Source organism: Ostrea edulis, chromosome 1 (assembly GCF_947568905.1).
Source record: "Ostrea edulis chromosome 1, xbOstEdul1.1, whole genome shotgun sequence".
NCBI classification, from domain to species: Eukaryota; Metazoa; Mollusca; class Bivalvia; order Ostreida; family Ostreidae; genus Ostrea; species Ostrea edulis.
Window position 1 is genome coordinate 70,425,743 of NC_079164.1, and position 27,631 is coordinate 70,453,373.

The 27,631-nt window shown below is 33.6% G+C and overlaps 1 protein-coding gene across 9 annotated transcripts; it reads right to left on the reverse strand.

Moving 5' to 3' along the window:
* Positions 1-1,742: 1,742 nt before the first annotated feature.
* Positions 1,743-27,607, reverse strand: LOC125683334 (coiled-coil domain-containing protein 150-like). Of its 9 annotated transcripts, XM_056158774.1 has the most exons (24): positions 27,526-27,607; positions 26,060-26,702; positions 25,696-25,881; positions 21,429-21,558; positions 21,054-21,190; positions 19,044-19,151; positions 18,055-18,081; positions 17,649-17,758; positions 15,861-16,038; positions 14,612-14,773; positions 13,879-14,070; positions 13,217-13,408; positions 11,593-11,762; positions 11,244-11,288; positions 10,478-10,604; positions 9,873-10,067; positions 9,462-9,692; positions 9,202-9,246; positions 6,357-6,443; positions 5,886-5,965; positions 5,581-5,689; positions 5,340-5,372; positions 3,680-3,826; positions 1,743-2,949 (listed from the first exon to the last, which is right to left on the reverse strand). In XM_056158774.1, exons 2-24 carry the CDS (start codon positions 26,591-26,593, stop codon positions 2,899-2,901), a joined length of 3,276 nt encoding a protein of 1,091 aa, XP_056014749.1. In that variant the 5' UTR covers positions 26,594-26,702; positions 27,526-27,607; the 3' UTR covers positions 1,743-2,898. The 9 variants fall into 9 exon arrangements, with proteins under 9 accessions (XP_056014749.1, XP_056014753.1, XP_048780343.2 ...); XM_056158778.1 differs by lacking the exon at positions 18,055-18,081; XM_048924386.2 differs by lacking the exon at positions 11,244-11,288.
* Between the last annotated feature and the right edge of the window lie 24 nt (positions 27,608-27,631).

The window sequence follows — 27,631 nt, forward strand, 5'->3', positions numbered from 1 at the left end:
AGAAGTGCATCATAGTATGTCAGAAGTGCATCGTAGTATGCCACACTGCTGGTTTTATGGTGATCTGGTCCTAATCCAATATTTATCAGATTGCGGCCTGATTTGGGTGATCAACATGATCTTTGTTAGGTTGTAGCGCTATGTGAATGATGGGTAAATGTGTGAATTCTGGCATGTCCTTGAAATATATTGCATCATCTCAGCAACATTAACAAGGTGTAATCCTAGTATTTCTTACTAGCAGTTCTGATTGTGTTATTTATCATAAACTTAATGAAAAATGGATACAGTACTACAATATGTATATTTCTGTGGACACAGACTTTAACGTTGGGTCTGGTTAGCTCTGCTGATATGTACATGTATATATCAGGGCTGTGACTGAATTCTTCAGAAATCGGAGGACAACTAGTCAAAATTGAAGGAGAACACCTCACTCTACCTGGGAAAATAATCATTTTCTGTCTCTTTAGATCAAACTCAGTGTTTCATATTTTCAAATATTGAGCCAATTCAGAGGATTTCCTCTAAAAACAGAAAAAAAATCACACTAGACTTGATATATATTGGCCAGCTAGATATAGTAGAGAAGATGACAGCTGTGGATGTACATGTACACTGCATGTGTGAAATGATGCTGAAGCAAGCATCGCTTTCACCATTTACCTAGCCAAAATTTAAGAAATTTTGTTGCTTTCTAGGAATTGTGAGGAAATTTTTACTTTGTTAATATTATAACTAAACTATATACAGCAATATGTACATTTATCCCGCTAATTGATTGGATAAAAGCTAATCTCATGACACCCTGAAATTTTTTTATATTGGGCCTCCATCCAGAGGGTGCATTAGTTTGACGACTGTGACGTCAGTTAATGAATCACAACGCTTCAAAATTTTCAGTATTAGTATAACATCTCCGTTTAGAGAGTTTGGCAACTGTGATGTCACTTACGAATCATGACTCAAATTTCAATACACCGTCTCTGTGCAATATTGGTCCGACAGCTACCATAGCTTTCTATGTATGTCTGCATTCAGTTTCAACATACATGATTTGTTTATTCAACGTTAGTGTTCTTATTTTTAACTGTTATCTTTTGATATTCTGACTATATGATTTTCAATGTGACATATGTATATGAATTCAATTTCATCAAAGATGTTACTGAAATCTTATCAAATTTTCTGAAGGTCTTCAGTGGGATAAATTCGTTGTACAGTCAGTTTGGGACATAATACAGATTCATCTAGGGTGCAAAATGGAAATCCATATTGGGACGCCCAATACGGATTTCCATTTCACATCCTGGATGACTCCGTATTACGTCCCAAACTGACTGTGTAACCAATATTTGACAGCTGTTTGGAATATATTGAGGTCAACTTTTCTTGCATACTGTCCTTCAGCATCACTCCTCCTGAATACACCTTTTACATACCTGCAAGTTTGATATAGCTCACCTGAGCTTTTCTGATAAACTTGACATAAAGCAACCATGACAGGTATAATTGCATGTACTTTACAAAACAGTAAGTTACTCATATTTTGACTGCTCAAATAATAGAAAACTCAAACTTAAGTTTGAGATTTTTTTTTGAAAAATCCAACATTGTTCACTGACCCATAAAAGCCAAAACTCATGAAATCTTCCTCAAATAATGAAATTTGTCCAGTGTTTCATCCACATGTATCCTAGAGATAGTATTTTATAATACAGTAACAAGCTACAAGTTCTGAATATTTTACAAGTATAATTTATTTGGTAATGATAAAACTATTTACATCACCAAAAATGCAAAATCAATGTTTAAATGGATCTTTCTTCCAACCATGTTGTACAGTCTGTACATGTGTATATTTACTCAAATCTCGGGACGTGTAGCTGGTACAGTACTGATATGCTGTACATGTGTATTTTACTCAAATCTCGGGATGTGTAGCTGGTACAGTACTGATATGCTGAACTACATGCTTACTGCAAGTTGTTTTAATTCCAGTGCTGGAATTTCACGATTTATTACAACGGTACATTCAACTGGGATGGTTTTAATTTCATGTTATAAGAAAATATACCTTTGAAGTTTCCATTATGAGAGCATTGAAACATGTACTATGGAGTTAATTTAGCAAAAATATGATACATGTAAATCATGAGCATAGTGAAATTAAAAACATCATGTTTATTTCCCAATCTACAGTATGTACTAAAGATTTGCTGCAAGAATTCGAAAACAAGTACATATATTTATGTTGCACATCAGATTTCCTGGCTTTGAAGGTTTTTATCGGGAAAGAGCAATATCTACATTGTATATATAGAGTACAGTACACATTATTCTGTTACTTACAAACATACATTGTAAATACTGCATCATCGTAAAATGCATCTTCATTTCAATTTTATATTTCATTCACAGATTAACCATCAATAATTATCAGATCAAGTCTATGTACTGGTAAATAAAATGAATACATATGCACATAAATTGATAATGTTGATAATGTACAAAAAATATGTAAAAATATTGCTGCACATAAAATATCACAGACATAAACCAGCACACAATATAATTGTCATCCATCACATTGTACTGATATGTACACAGAATATTCCCTGAAGATTGACACCCTACAGAGAGAGGAATGCTATAGACTAGAAAAGCGACACCTGGCAGTATGACAGTCACACAGGAAGAAATGTAAGGGGAAGAACTCTTCATTGGGTTCTGGAAGTTGATCAATCAATCCTTAGCAAAGTCAGAAGAACCCATATCGCTGTTGATGAATAAGAATTTTACTGGTAAATAATGACCAATTTAACTGTCTCAAACCACCTGGATCTTCTAAACATCCTCAAATGAAGTTTTTCAGGAGTTTGTGAGTAAATTAGTTCACTAGTGATGGAATTCTTTTAACAGTTGCTCCAACTGCCTCGCACTAGCTTCCTGTGAAATAAAATACACGTAAACAAAGTTACTGGCAAGTTAAATCTAAAGACATACAAATCATTTTTAAGGATGGATGCTTTCCATATTTTTGGATGCACTGAAATGTGATATTTTGTATGCAACAATTACTGTATAGAATGTGTTGCAGTTCTTTTTGTGTCAAAGTTATTTTAAGGTCGCACTCTTTTCATAGCTTCCGTTAGAGCAGACTTGATTTCTATATAATTGTGATTCATTACAAATTTTGTCTTAATCAATTTGCAGCATAATAACTAGGTATTTCTATCTGTTGCAAAACATAATTTAGGTTAATGAACACTGGCAAAATTGATGAAATATAAGATATACCTCTGATAACTTAAGATTTTTGGACATGGATCAGTACTTCTATATACCCCTACTGCTTAGATTTTTTAGGAGGGTGGGGGTGTAATAAGGTGCAAAATGACATTAAAGCAGGTCATATATTAAAGAAGGAGAGAATTATATTCTCAATTACTTCACTTTAGAAAAAATTAGGGTAGGGCATTTAAAATGGCCCTAAGAGGAGTAACAAGTTTAAAATATCAAACAAAAACGTTATAACTGTAGGTAAGAAGGAGTAATGTGGGTTCATAACCCAATTAAAGAAAATGCATGCACTCAGGACACATATCTAATCCTTCTGCCTGACAAGAATCCATCTACTTCAATACCGTGATGAGGAGTACTATTAATGGAGACTGACCTTGTATTTTTGGTGTTTCGATTCCAGGTACTTGGCATGGTCCTTTTCCTGTTCAAGTTCTGCTTGAAGCTTCAGGAGTTGGTGTTTTGTGTCTGTGTCAGCAATATCTGCATAATTAGCTAGCTGACTAATTGTCTGTCTGCTTGTCTGTAAAATTCACAAGTCATCAATAAAATAAAATGAGAATGTACTGAGAAAGAACTCGGCTTGACTTAACAAATTTACTACATCTCAATTCAATTTCATACTAAATGTGTACAGCACGAGTGTCTCAAAGCACAATTATTTGTTTTGCCTTTTCTATCTAAATCGTAAAACTCGAATATAGCGAACACTGATATAGCGAAATTACGGCTATAGCGAAGAAGAATCAATTTCTCCAGCAAATTCTTTATATATTCTATTTAAAAATCTGCATCTATAATGAACACGGATATAGAGAATTTACGGATATAACAAAGTAAATTCCTATTCCCCTTGAATTCAAAATGAACGTAAAAATCACCTTTTATAACGATTTTTTTTCATTTTAAACTCGTGATTTTTAACAATCGCTTTCCTTTGCCATAAAGGATCCACACTTATTACAAAATTTCTATTTTTTCAAAAGAGAATATTAACACAAAACAATACTTACATACTTAATTGAGAAATTTATTAAAATTTTTTTTTTTTTTTTTAAAAACTGACAGTCTACAATTGACAGGTATTTTTTTAACATATGTACATGTATATATCTTCTATAAAAATATTTCTTATCGAAAATATATAGGCTTAATTTTTCTTAGAGACAATACAAACGCAAGTATATATTGATTGCTGCTTTCTTAAACAGCTGATATACATGTAGAACAAATCAGTTTTATAACGAATTCGTTTTATTTGAATTATGAATTCACTATAAACATATAGCGAATTACGCTTATTACGCTTATAGCGATTTTATAGTGTCCGCAGAAATTCGCTATATCAGAGTTTTACTGTACATATTAAGCAATGCATTGTACTTAAAGTTAGTATAACCAGAACCCGAGACAAATTCTCCATCGTCCAATAAAGAGGCCACACAAATCACCATAAAGAGGCCACTCAAATCACCATATCTCTTACCAGTGCAAAATGAATGTAAAATGGAAGGAAAAATATTACTTGTGATAGGAAAATTATTGAAATGGTTGAATAGTGGTAGGGCTACACCGTAGGTCAGAAAAACATCATAAATAATGTTGGGCATATTACATGATTATGTAACAAATTCAAAAAGGAAACAGTGGCTTGAACATACAATGTAATGCTGATAGGTAAACACAGGAAAGACTCATTCTGTTTGTAAAAAATGCATGATTCAGTGCATTGCATTGTATAAAAAGCAGAATGCCTGTAAAATAACTAACCTAGCCACAACATCTTAGTTTTTAAGAATGCATGTAATTGGCCTAGCAGATTAAGAACGAGGAGTGATTGCCTCCCCTTTATGTATCATTAGTTATCATTAATGACAGGTATTCTATCTCTTTGCATGCTTGTGATAATTGTCAATTCAGTGCTATCTAAGAGTTCTAGGACTACCTTTTCATTTCAGTTTAAAAATGAAGTGTAAGTAAACTTGTGTTGTGTTAGTAACTGGTGCTAAAAGCTAACAATATCACAAAGAGTGTACCCCATTTTTTCGTTTCTTTTCATTCGGAATTCCCTTTTTGTAAATGAAAGATACAGGAATATAAATGAAAAAGGCAAACAAAAATTTCTGAATAAATTTACTCATTAATACATGTTTAATGTTTACATTAAGTAACTGGTGTTACAGTGAATTAATATTTAGTTATTAGACATTATTTGATGATAACACTGTTTGGTGACATATCGTCATGGTCTCTACATACTGTAATTTGATTGGTTACCTTGATCATGTCTCTTGCCTTCTCGGCAGCTGCATGGGATTTCCACCTCTCCACTTCCAGCTGCTTCTTGTGTTCATGATTCTCGCTCTCCAACACGTTCTGTGTCTTCCTACAATAATGCAATAACTAAGCTGCTAAAATATTCTATCAAGTGTCGAAAAAATGAAGTAACATTATGGGTTTGGAACATGAACTTTAACTTTTTTTTTTATCTTTCGGGAAGTCAGTGTTGTAGTTTGTAAAATTTTCTGTAAGTGAATGCTACGCTGTTGTTCCAGTAACATGTACCGGTATTGCTATTTTACCTTGATTCCAGTATCTCTTGCTGAAGTTGGTCAAATCTTGTTTTGAACCATTCATGTGCATCTTGTAAGTGTCCAGATACCTGTCATTTAACAAATACTTGTGAAAGTATTCCTTAACTATCAACCAATTCCCCAAACATGCAAAGTTATGAAGTAATTTAAAAATTTCATTTCGTGTTGTACATGTACTAAATACTTTGTAGTGAATATCATATGAATTTAATCTTATAAACACAAGTTTCCTGGAACTATATGTGACCTTTCATGACCTTGACAGTAACCTTGAGCTTGAGTGTTGTATCTGACATATATATATATATAATTAATATATTTGACCATCTGACTTGTCAATATGTCATTCCATCTGGAAAGCGAACTTCACCCAAAGATTGTAGTGAAAGTGATCCCCACATGTCCATCATGTGTTACAGGGGACAGAAATACATATAGAGGTGATATTTGACCTCTGACCTCCATAGACTCATCCTGAGCTCGGCGAAGTCGCTCCTCTGTCTCTCTTCTCATTTTCTCTACTTCATCTTGGTGGCGTCTGGAGTCCTGAATTATCAAATATTTTGCAAACTAAAGTCACAGTCATATCAATTTCTTTAAATCAGTTATGCACACCACAAAAAAACCATTAGTAGTGGTAAATAACATTAGTCAAAAAATCCTGTTACACTAGTGTATATATCAAATCCAAAGCTTCAGGAATTTTCTCTCAATTTATCAATGTAAGGTATAATTATATTAAATCTCAGTAAATAATTTACTTTACAGAATCTTAGCCTCATGACTGAAAGATGTCATACAATATTTAAGTAAACAAATGTATCCATTATTGAAGTTTGAATAATAAAATATAATAGAGATTTATTTATATATGTACAAGATCTAGTAATCGCTACCCTCTTTATTTCTGGCAGTTAGTAAATGGTGTCTAACCCATGAATGATCACATACACGACAGCCTAACAGACCGATAAACATGCCTCACACCTACACAAGTACTGAAGTCTGTGGTCCTACTTAAACATGCCTCACACCAACACAAGTACTGAAGTCTGTTGTCCTACTTAAACATGCCTCACACCTACACAAGTACTGAAGTCTGTTGTCCTACTTAAACATGCCTCACATCTACACAAGTACTGAAGTCTGTGGTCCTACTTAAACATGCCTCACATCTACACAAGTACTGAAGTCTGTTGTCCTACTTACTACCCTTACAAAGCTCTAGAACAAAGGAATCCCAAAATCAAATCTTTGCAAGCACTACAGTCATTAAAGTACATGTACAGTGTATGGGAGTGACAACTTGTGACAATTTTCTTTGGCTATTTATCTAACTAAGTGCAAAATATAGAGCATTCTGTGAAAATTTTCCATAGTCTGTTGTTTGCTGCATCAGTGCAAAGATAGCACATTAAGTATCACGCAACAAAGAATTAACTTTAATAGAAGATTTATGTGTTGATGGTGAAAGAGTGCATCTTTAAAAACCCAAGAACTGGATGCCCTTAGCATTGTGTTGTCAAAGCAAAATCTTAAATTCTTCTTGTCTACATTACAAAATCATGGTATGAACAGTTCTTTTTTTTTTTGGAGGGGGGGGGGGGGGGGGGGGGGGGGGGTGATCTGGATTTTGGCAAGTGACCTTGATTCATGGTCATGACACACTGTCTAAAAGTCATATGCAACCTTGGTACAAATCAAGTATGATGCAGATGATTAAGAATGAAGAGTATTTATCAAGATGTAATGCATTTTCAAGGATCCAGAGATTAAGAGATATTTTCAAGGATCCAGAGATTAAGAGATTCAACATTTTGGTAGAAGCCTGTAAGCTCTTTATAACTATGCATCCAGTTTGACACCCCCCCCCCCCCCCCCCCCTTCCGTAAAAATGATGTTAAGAAGTAAAGAAGATATTTATAGATTAAACGCATTTTCACATGTGATCTCCTTACCCAGGGCTTAAACCCAATGTCCAGGCACCATAAGTTTCACAATTTTGGAAAAACCATGTGATTGTGCACTATACACCTAGAGACTATACAGTGCAGCAGACTAACATGCAAGTCAAAAATATCCACCTAGAATCTTTAAAAACTCAAAGCAACTTACTGAAATATCATTCCATGGGCACCATATGTGAGCGATAATCTTTACATTATAAACATATTGACCTTTGACCTAGACAACACTTCTCTTTCCCCCCTACAATGCATGTAGCAAATAGGGGATTGAAAAATAAACAGGTGCTCAATCTTTTGTATCGACAATATTTGCTGTATTCAATTACTGGCTGTGACCTTGATCTGTGACCTTTGTCCTTGTCCTATGACCTTACAACAGATATCAATTTGTAGCTTTTTCTTCTCCCGTCATCACTACAGTAAGTATCACATGAATATTCAATCAATGTTTGTGACCCAGATATCAATACAGATCTTTCTCATTGTATTTTCTATCTCTTTAATAAGTACAGTAAAAAGACTTAAAAGTATTGATGCTGTTCATATGATTGTGACATTCAATAACTGAATGTGATCTCTAGCCATGACACATAAAACAGAAATACTTAACAAATGTAGTACTACTTACATACATTTATGTATGTATGGTGTCCACAATAACTAACTGCCTCTGGAAAACAGTTAGGAATATATCCCCCCTATCAGCTTTTATCAATGAAACACGGAGACCAATATCTATAATAGTCCTCTTGGTATACAGTGCTCACAACATTTGTACAATGCACACACAGTACATACAAACACACACGTATATGAGGACAATGTTTTATATCTTCTGTAACTCTGAGGTGAGGGAATAATCCTAAAAATGTGATAATAATGTGGACTGAGTGGTTTTAACTTAGTCTCTCTCAGTGTACGGTCATCATGATGAAAGGACCATCAACCTCACAATGTACAGAGAAGGCTTCATGCTCATTAAATCCTTGAGTAGAAAAGATTTTCTTATCTTTAGGAGGTTTTAGCCCTAACCCTAAGGCACTAAAAGGATAAGGACCACGAAATTCACAATTTTTATTTTTCCCTAGCAATTTTTGTGACAGTCGGGTGTGCAGTTTTTAAGAAAAAGTAAATGCTCAAAAGTTTACGATGTATGACAGATGATTGATGACAGAAGACGACGAATGGGAACGGATACCAATGCATCACTTGAGTGAGTCGGTCGACATAAAAAATTACTGTATATTAGAAATTCTATAGTGAGTGAAAAATCCTCTGTAAAAGCACACAAATGGGCTACAATGGTATCCCCGGTCATAGCACTCTCCAACACATACCTTATATTTGTGTTTATGTTGTCCATTGTCTGTTTCTGATGATTTCTGTCCAAATACACCACATTTGATATTTCAAGATTCTTTTATTGTCAGTTATTGGTATTATAATGTTTGTTTTAGAATTTTTTGCTGCATGATTTTGATCATTTTGTCTCTAGAAATAGCATGTTTCTCACAACAGGTACGGTGACCAAGATATATTTAGAATTTTAAGCTGTGCATACAGAGTGACAGCACATTCCTACTGAAATGGCTCGTACCTTGTGCTTTTTCCTGAGTTCGTCTTTGAGCATCCTCTCTTTCTCTAGAGCTTCATCTCTCTGTTTGACAAGATCATTTGTTCTGAGCTGAGCTTGAGCAAGTTGTCTAAGTTCCTCTTGGAGTGAGCCAATCTGTGTCATGAATGAGGTGATCATCTCCCCTTGCTCAGCATTTCTGTGTATATATTCATCTCGAAGCTTCTCCAGTTCCTCCATCTCCTCCCGCATTACCTGTGAAAATTAAATTTAAAATTTTCATTCCGATCTATTTGACCAGTATGTACCAGCAATCTTTGTCACAATAACATGCTATTCAATTACAGGTGTATACAGTGAAAATCTAATCTTCAGTGTATCTACATATACACTGCACACAGAAGCATCCACACAACAGATACATGTCCTCTTCACCTTCATTCTCTCAGAGTTTTCTTCCATTTCTTTCTTAGACCTGTTCAGGTATTCAATCCTTTTCTTCTGCTCTGACACTTTATCTTTCAAGTTCTGTATCATATTCTCCGAGTCCCCCTGCTTGTGGCGTAGGTCTGTGTTGGCTTTCACAAGCTCCATGTTCCGTGTCTGTAGGTTATCATTTTGTTTCTTTATCTGCAGAACAAGTTTCCATGTTTGATTAAACAAAAATCTGTATTTGGAGAAATCTACATAATGCATACCAGTATCTCTATATGCTTCATACATATTCTTCATGATAAAAAATAGATAACTTTTTTTGACAATTACTATGTTGGCATACAGTCATGGACATTGATAACAAAACTAAACATTAATGCATACAAAATACAAAAATACTGCAGTGATAGATATATTCATGCACATGTACATGTATATCGAAATGTTCATTGTAGACTTTCTTTCCTTAATATATCAAAACAGGTTTTCAAAAAACAACAGATCTTTCTTGCAGCTGTAATATTTGTAGGATTAACAATTTTTCGAATCAGATAACCTGAATAGGTGTACAGGACATGCTGCTCTCCCCTGTTGCCCATTCTTACCTCCGATATATCCTTGATATTTTTTTTCTGTGATTTTTCCCTTTCCTTCTTCAGATCCCCTCGGAGTGTCTCCATTCGCTCCTCAAACTTCCTCATTTCCTGCTTCCACTCCCCCTGTTCCTTATTTCTGTACAAAACAAGCAACATTATAATACAGTATCTCTGTCAGTTCAGAATGTACCTCATCATCAAAAGTGAAAAATTCAATGGTCAAAATTTCACAATAAAATTTTATTATACATAAACTTCAAGCAGTACTAAATTTACTATCAGCAAATGAAAAATAAAACAGGTATGGAATCTCGTATATATATATATATATATATATATATATATATATATATATACTGTACTTATATTACAAGTAACAGCCTTTTCAGGATTTGACGTAAAAATTAAAAATATAACAAATCCACAAAACATGATATTAAGCAATAAATGTATCATGTTTTCACAGCAATACAACAAATATAGGCAGTGGAATAACAGCAAGGCTGAATATTAATACTCAGGAATGTGATTTACATGTAATTATCTATTAGCCAGTCTGTGAATACATTGTTTGTTTGTGGATAACATGGTTATGGAATTACGCAGAAATAAAAAGTCACTGCTATGAATTCATCAAAAGTGTACAAATGCACACAGTATGCCATTCACGATTCTGACAGATGTACTCACATTTCGTAACTGAAATTCAAATAATTCTGATGTAACAAAGTCAAAATAATAATACAATTCACTGTAAACCAACATTTTAACTGACTTTCGATCTGTGGCCTGTATACTTTGCAGGGAAACTCTTGTTTGTCTGAAAGATTTTAAAAATCAAATGCACTCTAACTTAATTTCTTTAAAACTACTTATGAGCCATATACACGTAACACTGTAATGGATTGACACAGACTTAAAGTTACACATGTTTAACTACTTTGATGTACTGACACAGACTTAAAGTTACACATGTTTAACTACTTGTATTGACACAGACTTAAAGTTACACATGTTTAACTACTTGTATTGACACAGACTTAAAGTTACACATGTTTAACTACTTGTATTGACACAGACTTAAAGTTACACATGTTTAACTACTTTGAATTAACAAGACATACTTTTCAGACTTGAGAAGAGCCATCTGTGAGTCTTTCTTCCCAAGATCTACTTGGAGTCCTTCAACAACCGACTGCAGCTGAGAGTGGGAGGACATGACCGCCTCCAGAGTGGACGCAATCTCCTTGTTGACCGTTTTGGCATCGTCCAAGTTCTTCTGAAGAGTGGTCACCTGTGAACAAAGAACCAAGTCTTAAACTTGGAAACAATCTTTAAATCATAATCAAAAACACCTTAGCAAGAAATGCTGATAATGAGGAATTTCATAATGAATGATTTTAGGAGTAAAACATTCAATGATAATGTCGAATTAAACATCAAAATGGCAACGTCTGGCATGGATTTCTTGGAAGAAAAAAAATATTAAATCAAAATTTGACTGCTCAAATAAAAGAAAACTCAAACTTAAGTTTCACATTTTCCTGAGAAATCCAAGCCTAATTTTATTCTAAATCTATTTACTTGAAAATGTCAGTATCTGCCACTCATAAGTGATTGGAAAAACGAAAAACTGAATGTTACTGCCTGCACCAAAATTTCCACTGTATTACTGTATATGATATTGCATATGAGATAAGGATGGAAGGCATCATTCCTATCACTATTGTTAATCATCAGTTCGTTAAATGCAGTTTAATATGTTATGTGGTAAGATAAGCAGTTTAATGAGATCCGTCCGACAGCTGGTCTGTACACAAAAATCAACATCAATTTTATTACTGCCACATCAAACCTCGGATTCTGTGTCCTTATTCTGTAACAAATTTTACAAGTTTACAAGCATTGATATTTTTTTCTTAATTACAAAGTAGTGTGTACTGTTCACAACACTGTTTGCCAAAGACAGTAGTTTCTTCAATGAAACAAATCTATTTAATCCAAAAGTGCAAACTTTGTGAAATAATGGCTCAATGAAAAGATTTTACTTTGACAAATATGACCTTGACCTAATGTTAAACAACTTTGATTTTAACCTTTTTGTTCAGTATCTATCATGTAAATTACAAAAATTGTGACCAAAGTTAACGAACAGATAGGCAAATAAACAGATCAAACACAAATGACCCCAGTCACATATCTAGGGGGCCATAAAAACCATGACAAATTTTCATTAGTTTAGATCACAGGCAATTGCATTGCTTGGGGGTCGAATTTACTATATAAAGTATATAGTAAATTCGACCCCCCAAGTAATGCAATTGCCTGTGGTTTAGATAATAAAAGATATACAGGCTATTTTCATAAAGTACAAGTATTTCTTGTTTGGCGTTTCAAAGTACAATTTCTTCAATGTTTCAAATTGAACAATATCAAGATCACATAAGCCACACTGTATTTTTAAATGAATCTGTATAATAATAATCTGACCCCTAAAATATAGTGCAACTTTCTGTTTCTACATTGTTGAATCTTTCACTGTTCAAAGTCAAAAATATTTCCTTTAGGGCAAATATGGGTCACTTTAAATCCACGAGATTTCAGCATCATGGGATTTTGTATTTTCTGGTCTGGATTTCTCGAAATAAACTAAAGTCGAAACTTACACTTAACTCTGAGATTTTAATCAAATTTTTACAGCTCATTTAAAAAAAATTCAAACTTGAGTTTGAAATTTTTCCAATTTACCTTTCTCTTTTCTCTCTCCTCCATGTCTTTGAGTTTCTCCATCAGCAGTGTCTTTTCCCTCAGCAACTCATCACGAGTCAGTACAGCGAATGTGTAATCCTTTTCCCGAGTTTCCATGGATCCCTGAGAGGTGCGAAGCTGATTTTCTAATCGCTGTACATTGATCTTCAGGTCACTTATTTCCTTTTGAGCCTAACAATAGAAAAATCAAGACATCCGTTATCAACCACAAATATTGTCGAAAACCACTTGAATCTTCACAGAATATCATCTTCATTCCTTTATTCATACTCAGATCAATAAATAGAATTGCAAATTGAATGTCCTTAATGACATAAAACACAACATCAAAATGTCCTTCAACAATGTAAATTAAATATTCTATAAAATTATGAAATAATTAAAACACATAATTTTTTACTAGGAGTGTTGCAAGGAACATGTGTAATGTCTGCAATGACATAATTAATTATAGTACATGTATATTATCAAATCACTAAAAACAATATATAAGCCAAATCTCCTACAGTTACAAATTTCTAGGGTGGTGACAAACAGAGGTGGGACAGTGTAATCCCTAAGTATTGTTACGCTTCGCAGGTGACACAAAAATGGCCTTAAACATTAAATATTCCTATCATCATCAAATGTTAGGTACACACCACGTCATATCGAGACTGTAAACTGGTGCTTTTGGCTCGGAGTTGCTCAGCATCAGTGCTGGATGACTTCAGGATATCAACCTGCCCCCGCAGTTCCTGAACCTCCATCTGCAGACGACCATTGTCATACGCCAGTTTGTTCTTCTGCTCCATCATGTCCTTCATCACCTTCTCAACGTGAGACTGGGAGTCCTGGATATCAACAAAATAAATAATAACACCTTCTCAACGTGAGTCTGGGAGTCCTGGATATCGACAAAATAAATAATAACAACTTCTCAACGTGAGTCTGGGAATCCTGGATATCGACAAAATAAATAATAACACCTTCTCAACGTGAGTCTGGGAGTCCTGGATATCGACAAAATAAATAATAACAACTTCTCAACGTGAGTCTGGGAATCCTGGATATCGACAAAATAAATAATAACACCTTCTCAACGTGAGTCTGGGAGTCCTGGATATCGACAAAATAAATAATAACAACTTCTCAACGTGAGTCTGGGAATCCTGGATATCGATAAAATAAATAATAACAACTTCTCAACGCGAGTCTGAGAGTCCCGGATTTTGACAAAATAAATAATAACAAACAGTTTGAATATTTCAGTCTTTCAATGTACTGTATATAAAATTACAATCTATAGAGTTTCAAACATTTCTCGAAATCTGTTCTGCTGTAAAGAACTTATAAAACTTATTCTATATCCCATCAACAGTCCCTGACAATTACCCTTTGTTGGTCGAATTGAGACACCCTCTCCAGTAGTGTGGCATTTTCCTGCTCCAAGGCATTCCTTCGCTTTGTCTGCGACTCCAGCTCGGACTTCAGTTGATGTATTTCAGTTGTGAGCTTGCTGTGCTCCACTTGCATCGAGTCCACAGTTTGACTGACCTTAAATATTCACATAAAATGCATATTCCTGAACTCCCTGTTAGTAAAATACACTTGATACAATAAACACACTGACTTAAAACAATTTTCATTCTCCCCCCCCCCCTCCCCCCCATTATCAGCAGAGTAATGAAAATATAAATTGATCTCCACATCAATATATATCAGTCACATTCACATAGCATATTGTGAAAAAGCAAAGTTTAATGTTTTGGAGAGAAGCCACATACTAAAGCAATACTAGCTCAAAATCTGAACATTTTATTTTGTTGTAAAAATTATATTATATAAATGATATTGTTATAATGTTATAAAAATATTATCATAATATTATTATAAAAGTTTTGTATGTAACTTTAACCATACTCATTGTATGTAACTTTAACCATAATCATTGATAGAATTAAAACTAAGTTTTAAGATTTTATCAAAATAAAGATTTCAGTTTTATTGAATATATAGCATTATATAGAAATCAATATTTGTACGAGAAGACAATAATGTAATTTTGCTTCATTCAGAGCCTCTATACAGATTTTCTAACAAAAGTTTATACAATTTATTTTTTCCATCATTGAAATAGCAAATCAAAATTTTATAACAAAAAAATTTCGACATCGAAATGACAGCTAACATTACTTTAATACTATAAAAACATCAATCACTTCAAATAATGAAGGGATTTTCATTCTCTCTTACTTACAAACTAAAGAAAAAAATAATTAGATACAACAAATTATGCTTACAACAAAACAAACTTGCTCCACTATATTTACTGATGCATGTAACATCAATAATTCCGATGTTATTTATTATAATTGTTTTGATTGGACAAAAATAAAGAGTTAAATGAGAATTTACATATCAATAAATCTGAAAACAAATATCATAGTGCGGGGAAACTATTGATAATACATTTTTACATGGAACGAATTTGAATTATAAGAACCAAACATTCAGTTTGTGAGTAAAATGTCCAGAGTTTACACATCGATAAATTCTTCAAAAAGAATGTTTAATCCTACAATAAACAATGATTTTGACAGTTCACAAGAGATATTCGCTCTGTTTGAATGGCAGTGCTTACCTCCTCCAGCAGGTTCTCTTTGTCTTTGCTGAGTTTGAGCTTCTCCTTGTTGACTATGGTGTATTTGTGTTTGAGGGAGCTGAGCTCCTTCTCCAGACCCTCTGATGCCTTGTTGTACTCCTCGTCTTTCACTACATACTTCTTGTTCAAGCTCTGTAGCTCTTTCTCAGCGTGCGCTCTGAAAGGTCACAACAATATAGATTATATTTTCATGTAAAATACTCGAATCTGATCGGCCTAGAGAAATTTGAAAACAATTTTCCCTTTGGGAATAGAATGCATGCAATCCAGGGGCGCGTTTTACAAAAGAACTTACGACTTACGACCAACTTTACATACTGAAATTTTCTAGTTGATTGTAAGATCCTTCACTCCAAATGCAAAATATTTTTTAAAAATATTGAAAATTTAGCCTCAGAAAACTTTTACTTCATTTACTCAAAGTAATACTGTGTAATATAATTTAAGACTTGCGACCCTGTCGTAAGTTGTTTTGTAAAACAGACCCCAGGACAATAGTATCTAGCAACGGGTAACATTACTTGACAACGGGTGATATTATAAAAATTATCACAGGCGTACGGTTCACCGTAGATTGTTAGACGACATAGTTTGAGCGTTTGTAATAAATGCGAATACATGCATTGATATACAAAACATCGCATGACAGTGATTGATCAAATGTCAACAGACGCAAGTTTTTCTGCTTTTTACGCCTCGGTTGACAATGGTTTTCTCGGGGATGAAAATGTTCAAAGTTACCCTCAACTACATGCACTGTATTTATATATTCACTCCCTGGCACATCACTACAATCGGATCATAAAGCACATGCAAGGAATATGATACATCAATACCTAAATCGATACAAACAAAACTTCATTTGAGCACCATACTCTTTCCTAAATATCATTTGATGCAGTCTTGTAAATCTATGACACAGCTTGCAAAATTACTGCTCATGCCAGAATTTCATAATCCCAGTTCTTATAACATTGGAGTATTCTTGATAGACATAAATGCATCAAACCCATAGCCATGGATGGCTTTTATTGATATATCACTTGTTAGTAATAAGCTGGGAAAGACCTAAATGCTATCCTTAAACAGGTTCATTAACGGAAGAAATGCAAGTCAGATGCAACATCTGGACACAGTAATAAAAAAAAACATTCTGAAATGTGTCATATCAAGTTTTTGTATTCCACTTGCCATACGGTGAGAACGAACCTTATCAATGACCTTAACCTTGTATATACAGAGAGATGGAAGGACATACCTCCCCCCCCCCAAATTTTGTTGTGGAGGGCATAAAAACAAAATGCTTATGTGTTGATTGCTTTGAGACTGCAAAACCACAGGGTATTGACACAACCTGAGCAAACTTGTGTTTTCATAGTAACGTATAGCGGTTTTTTCTTCTGCAGGTCTAAAATTTGGCGATTTGCTGGCTCACAGGTATGCTAACAATTTTAGTGGAATAAATTTTGGTGGAGAAGGAAGAGTTATCTCTCTTGCACGTACTGAAGTTGCCATTGGGTGTATATTTGGGGAGTGAGATTTTGGCTGAAAGCTATTTAACCGCTAAAATAAGCCAAATATTGCACTCCGCGGAAAAAACCAGCTATACAGTATATCAGGAATACTCCTAACATACTATACACATGTTTGCTAAGACTGTGTCAAAATCCTATGTGCAAAACAATCTATTAATTATACCCTGAAATATTCCAACACAAGGCAGTTCATTTCAATAAGCATCAGAGGTTTGACTTTCATTACACTTACAGTTTTTTCTTCAGCGTCTCATTCTGTGATGAAAGGTCTTGTACCCTGAGCTTACTCTGCAGAGCTTCTTCTTCAAACTTCTGCTTCTCGTTCACTCTCTTTTTCTCCGCCTGTTTTCACCGAAAACTTATCAATGAGCATATCATGCATTTAAACATTACTCAGTCTGTGCAAAAATTTCAAACAGAATTGACAGGAAACCTTGATGATGAGATGATTTAAAGACTACAAAGATGGAACATATATATTGTAACTACATGTACATGTATTTAATGAATAGACATTGCAGAGCTTTTGCACAAAGGTAAGGTTTAATTGAGTAGAAAAAGTAACACAAGATTTCAGATTCGTAGTAAGATTTTTGTTTGACAGAGTACCACACAACCCTTCACCAACACACAATAACCTGCACTATGTCAAAGGCACACATCAACTGAATCAAATGAAACAGCACTGTCTTGTTAAACCCAGTCCATTAAGTTACAATATACTAGTCTACTGCTTTTACTTAGTCATGTTGAAGTGTATCATCTTAAAGAATTTATGTTCTCAACCTGCAATGTTATCTTCTGAAATCAGGCCTGGATTTCTCGAAAGAAATTTAAGTGGAAACTTGGACTTAAGTCTAAGATTTTACTAAAATTTTGACTTCTCAAATATTTAATAAAAGAAAACTTAAACTTTTAAAAGTTTGAGATTTTTTCGAGAAATCAAACCCGGATTGATCAAACACATGCAGGTATCATGCATGTTTACTTTTTTTCCTACCAAACAGATGCAGTGAATTGAAACAAACAATAAACACTATTTGTGGATAGTTATGGTACACTTTAGATACAAGAGACCCTTGTAATACAATGCTCACCAAAGTCACCAGCAAAATTTGGCCAAGATTGGTGTTTAATAGTCATTAGTGGCCAAGTCAAAAATAACTGTGCAAACTGAGAGCAATGGTGTTCACCTTGCTATAGTCTGATCAACTAAAGAACATCTGTGCTCAGTCTGATCACTGCACATACAAATGTTTTGAACAAAACAAAAATGACTCAACTACTTGGATGTGATCACTTATAAATCTTAACTGCTCTCAAAAGTTATTGGTTAAGTCCACTAAAGGAAAACTTATGCCAAGTTTGGTTACTTTTCATGCAGCCCTTCTTGAGAGCAGAAATGGGAAATGTTTGAGACAGATCAAATACAAACAGACACTGGACAAACTTTAATCAGCATATTTGGTTCCTATTAGGTCTCTAGTTTTAACGAGAATAAAACGATTCTACATGCAATGAAAAACATATTGATATAATGAAGTAAAAAATTGTAACAGTATTAAATCTTTAAATGCCATGCATGAATTACTACATCTTATAAAGAACCAGGCAGAAACAGCCTTACCTCCAGCTCTCTTTCATGCATGGATTTCATTCTCTCCTTCTCCTCAGAAGCAGAATTGACGATTTTGTTTAGGTGTTCATTTTCTTGTTCTAGCTTGGTGTTATTGGACTGGTACAAACAGAACCTAGTGTTAGCGCTACAGACACTGAGTACTAAACACATTATAATGTTATCTATATAACGTTACCATCAGTCTGTTATCATTTGAGTTTTGACAACATTATTAATGTTATTTCACAAAGTGTTATGCCATGTATTATATTTGTTTTAGGACACTCAAACTGTAAGTCTGTAACATATTGCATGTTAGATGTCATTTCCTTATCCCATAATGCATTGTTATATAATATCCCATGGTGCCCTTTGTAGGCTTACCTTCAAACGAGAAAACTGATTGGCTAATGTGATTTTGTCTATCAGAAGCATTTCCTGTGTAATGTATTTTCAGTTGTAGTAGAAATTCATTTTGGTTTTTTTCCCTTACCCACTGCTAAATTCATACATTTGAGAATCATCAGAAACAAAGTATATCATAACATTCTTATTGTACATGAATTCAAATGTTTACATAAAAATGCAGAGATCTACTTTGTCCATATTCAACATCTAAATACTACCCCTCCAGATGTTGTGTTATTTTGTTCTTGTTCTTAGTGTTGAAAGGTTTCAGTTAGTTGCAGCATGAAATGATAAAAATTCACACCAGCTGTAATTGACAATGAGGTTCAGGGTGAATAAGTAAATTCAATCATGCCACAGACAACATTATAGGGTGTCAAAAAAGTTCAATGTTTTGTTCAATCAAAGGTAGCACTAATTCTGGATGGACAGTAGAAAGAATGATTGAAAATATTTTAATGGATCAGTCTCATCACTGCTCATTGAACTAAACAAGAGGCTGATTCAAACAATATATTTGTAGTTTGTATGTCTAATACATGTAGTGGTACTGTATAAATGAATTTTAGCAGTGGGAAAGCTAATTTCAAATACATTGGCACAAAAATAAAAACAAGGTGTACACATTTATAAATGTAGAAAAAATAAATATATTTTCTACAAATACCTCAGTGTTGTAACTTTGGTAATGTACAGGTAATATAAGTGTTGTAACTTTGGTAGTGTACAAGTAATATAAGTGTTGTAACTTTGGTAGTGTACAGGTAATATAAATGTTGTGACTTTGGTAGTGTACAAGTAATATAAGTGTTGTAACTTTGGCAGTGTACAGGTAATGTAAGTGTTGTAACTTTGGAAGTGTACAAGTAATATGATAAGTGTTGTAACTTTGGTAGTGTACAGGTAATATGATAAGTGTTGTAACTTTGGTAGTGTACAGATAATATAAGTGTTGTAACTTTGGTAGAGTACAGGTAATATGATAAGTGTTGTAACTTTGGTAGTGTACAGATAATATAAGTGTTGTAACTTTGGTAGTGTACAGGTAATATAAGTGGTGTAACTTTGGTAGTGTACAGGTAATATAAGTGGTGTAACTTTGGTAGTGTACAGGTAATATAAGTGTTTGTAACTTTTGTAGTGTACAGGTAATATAAGTGGTGTAACTTTGGTAATGTACAGGTAATATAAGTGGTGTAACTTTGGTAGTGTACAGGTAATATAAGTGGTGTAACTTTGGTAATGTACAGGTAATATAAGTGTTGTAACTTTGGTAGTGTACAGGTAATATAAGTGTTGTAACCTTGGCAGTGTACAGGTAATGTAAGTGGTGTAACTTTGGTAGTGTACAGATAATATAAGTGGTGTAACTTTGGTAGTGTACAGATAATATAAGTGTTGTAACTTTGGTAGTGTACAGGTAATATAAGTGTTGTAACCTTGGAAGTGTACAGATAATATAAGTGGTGTAACCTTGGCAGTGTACAGGTAATGTAACTGGTGTAACTTTGGTAGTGTACAGGTAATATAAGTGGTGTAACTTTGGTAGTGTACAGGTAATATAAGTGGTGTAACTTTGGTAGTGTACAGGGAATACATGCTGTGTATCACCTTCTGCTGATCCACAATGACCTGCGTCTGCTCGAGCTGCTTGATCAGATCTTCATACTGACTACGCAGTCGTTGCATCTCCGATAGCAACAATTTCCTGTCCGCTTCGGCAGACTCATAATTCTTCTTGAGGTGTTCTAAATACAAATGATACACATTTAGAATGACCACAATAAATCATCAACCTTGGCTGCTAAAAAATCCGGATCTAGGAATATTTTAGCTGTCTTGACTAGAATAGTGGATTGTGAGGTTATGACTGGTGGGTTCCCAGATAATTCCTAACATGACTCCACACAGATCTTTATAATGTCTCTCTGTATAAAATACATGATTTCCATGTTTGACAACTGGTGTGGGTCATGATTTTCCTACCGTGTTCCTGATTGGTCTGTTTGAACTGTGACTCGTACATTTCCCTCTCTGATTTTTCCTGTCTCAGTTCCTCCCTCACTTTTACTGCATCATTCCTTAAGTTGGTACAGTCATTTGATAAAGTCTTCACCTGAAAGAAACAAAAGAAAAACAATCCAGGTACGAGTCACTGCTCTAATTAATAAAAAATATGTCAATTCTTCAAACAAACAAAAATTATTTCCATCATGCATCAAGAATGGCTCACTTTTAAAAAAAAATATCATACCCCTTCTAAAGACATGTCTGAAATTTCCATAATGCACTTCACACTAAAGTGTTAACAAACTGGAGAATTATGTATAATGTATATGTTCTGACTATTGAAAGTTTTTCTTATCTTGTTTTATGTGTCACAGATCTTTGACATAGCATTACAATGCTACTGTAGCTTGGTCATAATGCAGAACTTAATTTTGTTTCTATAAAATTAAACATCAACTGAAATCTGTCAACAAATAAAAAAAAGTTCCTGTTGATCCAGTGCCATAGATTCTTGGGCTTTTCTTGTTCACCTGTATTCCTGGGACATGCCTTATCATCCGAGCCTATCTGACCACTGACAAAAACTATAACTAAATCCCCAAACTCATTTGTCTTCAGTTGGATTTATATAGAAAAAACCCTGCACTATGTTTGAACTCTGTAAATTAAAATTCCATGGACATATAGATTCCAAAGATCAAAAAGGTTATCAATAACAATAAGCCATTGCTTTAAAAAATTATATTAATTCAACAATTTTTCAAGTAGTCAAATATTTGCGAACAGAAAGTTTGCAAAACTTGAGTAGAATTTCGACTTCATTCTGGCTTTCCTGCAAGCCCCAAAGAAGATCATGAACATGAAGAAATGAATAGTGCTTTGTCATTCTTTCATTATGTTCATAAGACTTTGTTGTAAACTTGTAAATATGATTATGAGTTTTCTTCTTCACACTGAATTATCATTTCACCTGCACATCCACTAAACATGACTAAGACACAGTTGTAAGAACAGGTAAATAAAAAACAACACCAGGTGAACTTTATCATACACAGGTAAATATTATCAATGATTCAGTAGTTCTGCATTCAATAACAGCACCTGCAAAACTGTAGCTAGATGGTCTAGAAAATTTGTTATGGACCTTGTGCTGCAATTGTTCTATATACTGTACATATAAAAACAGCAATTTACAACAAATTATGATGCTCAATTTAGACCTGTTTGTGTCAGTCTACATTGTACTTCTATACATGTACATGTATATACATATTATCCAGACCAGGCTTGAGTTTTACTAAATTTCTTAAGTTCAAGATATTTTTCTGAAGTTGTTTTCTGTCATCTAAATGGCTGTCATCATGCTGTTTCAGGACATTTTGAGAGTAAATGAAAATAAAACTCCCTGCCATCATCAATTTTTTTAATTAGTTAAGTTAATTTAGTAAGACAGAAGCATCATATCTTAATAACAAAAACTTACAAAATTCTTCAGTCAGAATTTTTTCCATAAGTCTTAAATTAAGAAGTTTAGCAAAACTTGCACCAAAGAATTAAGATTCTGCAGTTATAAGGCCAAAATAAAAAAAAATAAAAAAATATATATATATATATATATATATATATATATATATATATATATATATGCGTTTTCTATTTCACTCTCCAAAAAATTAGGTAGGGTAGTTACGTAAAACATTTTAATTTCTACTTGACATTTATTTGAAATCTTAGTTTTTGATAAACTTTGAATATCTATATACATTACCAGTCTATGCAAAAGTTTTTTGGACCACACAGGACATTCGGTCCTGTGTAATCAATGAACACACCGGACCGGACCAAATTTTGTCAGACCGAAAAACCTAATGTAAAAAAGTGAAACATGTGAAAATGCAAAACCAAGGAAATCTTATTTATTATACTTGGGATCCCTCCCGTATAATACTTTAGACGGTCCATGCGGTTTTAATCACATTCATTTACATATTTGGATTTGTGTGCTATTTTTTCTTATAACAAATATTTAAATGACTCCGCATCAAAATAGTAAAGTTCAAAACCGGACACTGAGACATCGGACATTTCGGTCCAGTGTAAAAAATGATGCATCGGACCTCAGGCACTGTACATCGGTCAGGTCCGACGTCTTTTGCATAGACTGCATTACAAATACTTTTCAAACATTTTGAAGATCAATAGCAGACAAAATGTAAATCAAAGCAACTTGAATGCGAAAAACAAAATAATTCATGTTAAAAATTCCAGACTTTTATTTCATTGAAATCACCAATAAAATATTTAGGGTTGGCAGCAAAAATGTAGGTAGGGTCGGGAGACCAAAAACACACATATTTTATTTTGGCCTAATCACTCAAGTTATTGAAGCCCCAACAGCACTTATAGTGCATGTGATACTTGAATACTGGTATGTCAGAATTTCAATTTATTTTTACAAACTCTACCGAAGTGGTTCTTGAACAAACAACTAAAAGAATTCTCCCTCATATTCATATTTTTATAAAAGTTTAACTGTTTTGGGCTCACCCTGAACTCAGAGGTGATGTTGTGAACCGACCTACACTAAACGAAGATGCTTGTATAATAATTTGACATTCTGTTGTTATTGAGATGAAGATATTCAAAGAATGTTTCTATATATTCCAATGTAAGACTTTAAACTTTTCTTGTGACCCTGACCATACTCCGGGGGTCATGGTGTGAAAACATTTTAATCCACACTGCATAAAGATGCCTGCATATTGAAAAGACAAGCTGTGCTTTCACAATTCTTAAGAATGAGATACTTTGATAAAGATATTTCCTAAATAGATGTAAAACAATAGGACCAATCCTTGTGTCAGAAATAGAATTAGAAACATTTAAGCTACTGCATGAAACTTGCAGGTGTTTTATAACCCCTATAATCATCTGCAAACAACTTGCATATCAGATAAATAGCCACAGTGGCGGATCTAATGTGGCAACTGTGGAAAAACTTCGATGACATAAAATATCCAGCGGAATGCTTCTGTCCCAGACCATCAGTCTAGGAATTAACATTAAATTCCACTGAAAAACGTCTCTACAATTACTTGGGCCTTGAATTTACTTCTGAGACACATATTAAAAGGGACTGGATCGCGATTTTTGAAAAAAAAATTTTTTTTCATTTTTGATGTTAAATATAAAAAATATAGCTGATTAAATGTTGAGAGTCAAAAATTTGGAACTTCTGAACGCAAGAATAAAAGCAATATTTTAGCCTTAAATCTGTGTTATGTAAACAAAGACTCGAGTCTTTTCGTGTATACAAACAAACCAATGAAATGTTAATTTTATAATATAAAGCAACTTAATTTTGCATAGTCACAATTTTTAACTTATAGGTGACACATTTTACCCAAAGAATGCTATAAATGTGAAAAACATAATAAACTTAGATCGATATCGATTTCTTTTGAAATTTTCATAAACAATAACATACCGCAATCTTTGTTTACAAAACAAATAAAAAACTCTCTAAAATGAGCTTCTGTGATGATGTACATGATGTATAACCTTAATTTTTATGTGAAATCTTTTAAACACATTAGACAATAGATTTTGATAATTAAAAGTGAAAAACAAAATTTTGAGGGAAATCGTGAATCAGAAACTCAATTTTTTCACAAGAAAAACTAAAGAATTTTCTTTTATTTCATCGCACACTTTTATATATTGAGTTTGACTGAATAATTTGAGAGAAAAAATCTCAGATTTGAGTTTGATTCACAATGTTCATGGTCCCAGGGCCTTAGTCACTAAAGCAATCTGTGCACAAAATTGTCAATATTCATGTGGATTTTCGTGCTAAATTCCAGCGCTAGGGATACCAATTTGATTACTTTGTCACCAACAGTTTGTTGTGAAAAAGCAACATGAAAAAATAAGATGAAAATAATTTAAATATGGGGTAAACTCTAGCACTGGTCATGATGTATTGGTGGCAGAGAAAGACAGCAATAAAAATGTTACATACATCAATCTTAAGCAATGGACCATGCTATTATTGTTTTCAATAAAAAAAAAAAAACTGGAGCAAATGTCAAAAGGAATAAATTCAAACATTTCCTTGCTTTGTTGAATGATTCCTGAAGACTATTGACATGTTTTGAATTTTGCTAAATCAATTTTTGGCACAAGTAAAAATTAGTTTTGAGCCCTGAAGTTGTCATGATAATAAAGTCTGATATATACACACCTCTTTTCTTTCTGACTCAACAATTGATTCCATTTCTCTTATCCTGGCCAATAATGTGTTATGAGATTCCTCTAAACTATGTCGTAGACTTTTTTCACGTTCAAGTTCTTCACGAATTTCATTTATGCGCTTTTGAAATTTAGATTTTTGTGAAGACAATTCATCTGATGCTGCACTAATGGACTCCTGTGAAAAAGAAAAACAAATATACAAAAGTGAAACTATTGACACATCATGCACATGATGGCATATTGATGACACATTAAGAAATACGAATAAACTATAATTACTTTACATACACTTAGTGTAATAGCTATACTCCTAAACAGAACATAATACTTAAACTATACAAACAGATCCTTACTTTTGTTGCTGCTGCATTTTCTAGCTCTGTTTTAAGAAACTTTACTTCTTCTTTTGATTTCAGTCTAGCTTCATGCTCTGTTTTTAAATCTTCTGTCACCTGATCAAGTTTTCTTCTTAATTTTCCAAGTTCTTGCTCATAAGTCTCTTTCAGCATGTCATACTTCTGTTCATAATCATCTGAATTTTTCACTTTCAAATCCCTGTCACCTTGTAAATTTATCATATTCAGTTTCAATGTTTGAATAACACTTTCTGTTTTACAAACTCTTGACACAAGAGTTTCATAATTATCTTTTAATATATCCACATCAACAATTTTGGCTTGGTATGGAGAAATGACTTCTCTGTGGTCTATTACATCTTTCTCTGCAGGGCGAGTATTTTTGCCAAATCCCATTGTCCCTAATTTCTCTATTAAATCCTGTGTGTCATATTCTGCAGCTTCCAAACGTTTCTCAAGAACATCGAGACTCTGCTGCGATGATGGGCCTTCCATTGATAGCGACATTGGTGGGATTACAGCGCGAGACATTTTAATCCAGACACTCCAGTTTCTTGCTTTGCTGTCTGAACTTGTACTCAGCTCTTCATTATCAAAGTGTGCAATTCAAAGCAGTTCTAGTTAAGTAATTAAAACTGACCTGTGAATCAAAAATATTTAGATTTCATCAATGCTTTTCAGCATACTTCACACATTTTGATGACAGAGTAATGATAACATACTAGACATTTACATTTAAATAGCGGAACATTTAAATCTCCATATAACACAGTGATCCTATAATGGTTTGGAATTCTTGTAACTTATAAAAGGTTGGATACAAGTTATTGACAACTTCAGTGATTTACAGATTTAAGATAGCACACAAGACAGTGATATTTTCCCTACACAAATCAATTGAACGAGGGAGTTAAACCTCTCTGTGTGTATAGCAAACATACTGTAGGGGTTTTAATAACTCAAGTTGTTGACTTTTAGGCTGTATGTCATTACAATATGGATGAAGTGTAAAACCTATTCATCTTGAAACATTCAAATAAAATGATACAAAGTGAAGCACACAGATGTGATCAAATACATCCAGGAAAATATTTTAGCAATTACTGAGTTTGAATTTGAAGTCATTATTATAACTGCTCGCATTGATCAGTGTTGATGTACCGACACACTTGCATGTTCAAACTTGCATTGTCAAATATTGAAATGCAAATAAATTAGTCCTGTCAATATTAGTAAACTTTGGAATAAAACTCAAACTTATAATTAAATTTAAACTACTAACAAAACACTTAAGATGCGCCAAAAACTATCAGATCTAGCATATTCACAAGCAAAAACACAATACCATGAAGAAAAATAAATATCTTGCTACCTTCTTAAAATGTCGCTGAAAATGTCAGTTAGTGTTCAAATAAAATGTTGATGAAAATGAATTAACTAAAAAAAAACATTTAGAACATTACCTAAGTCATCAGTGTACATCATTCGAAAAATGTGCACTGCACCATTTCGTGGAGGCCATACTTGTACACAAAGAATTTCATTGGTTGAAACCCGTTCACCTAATCA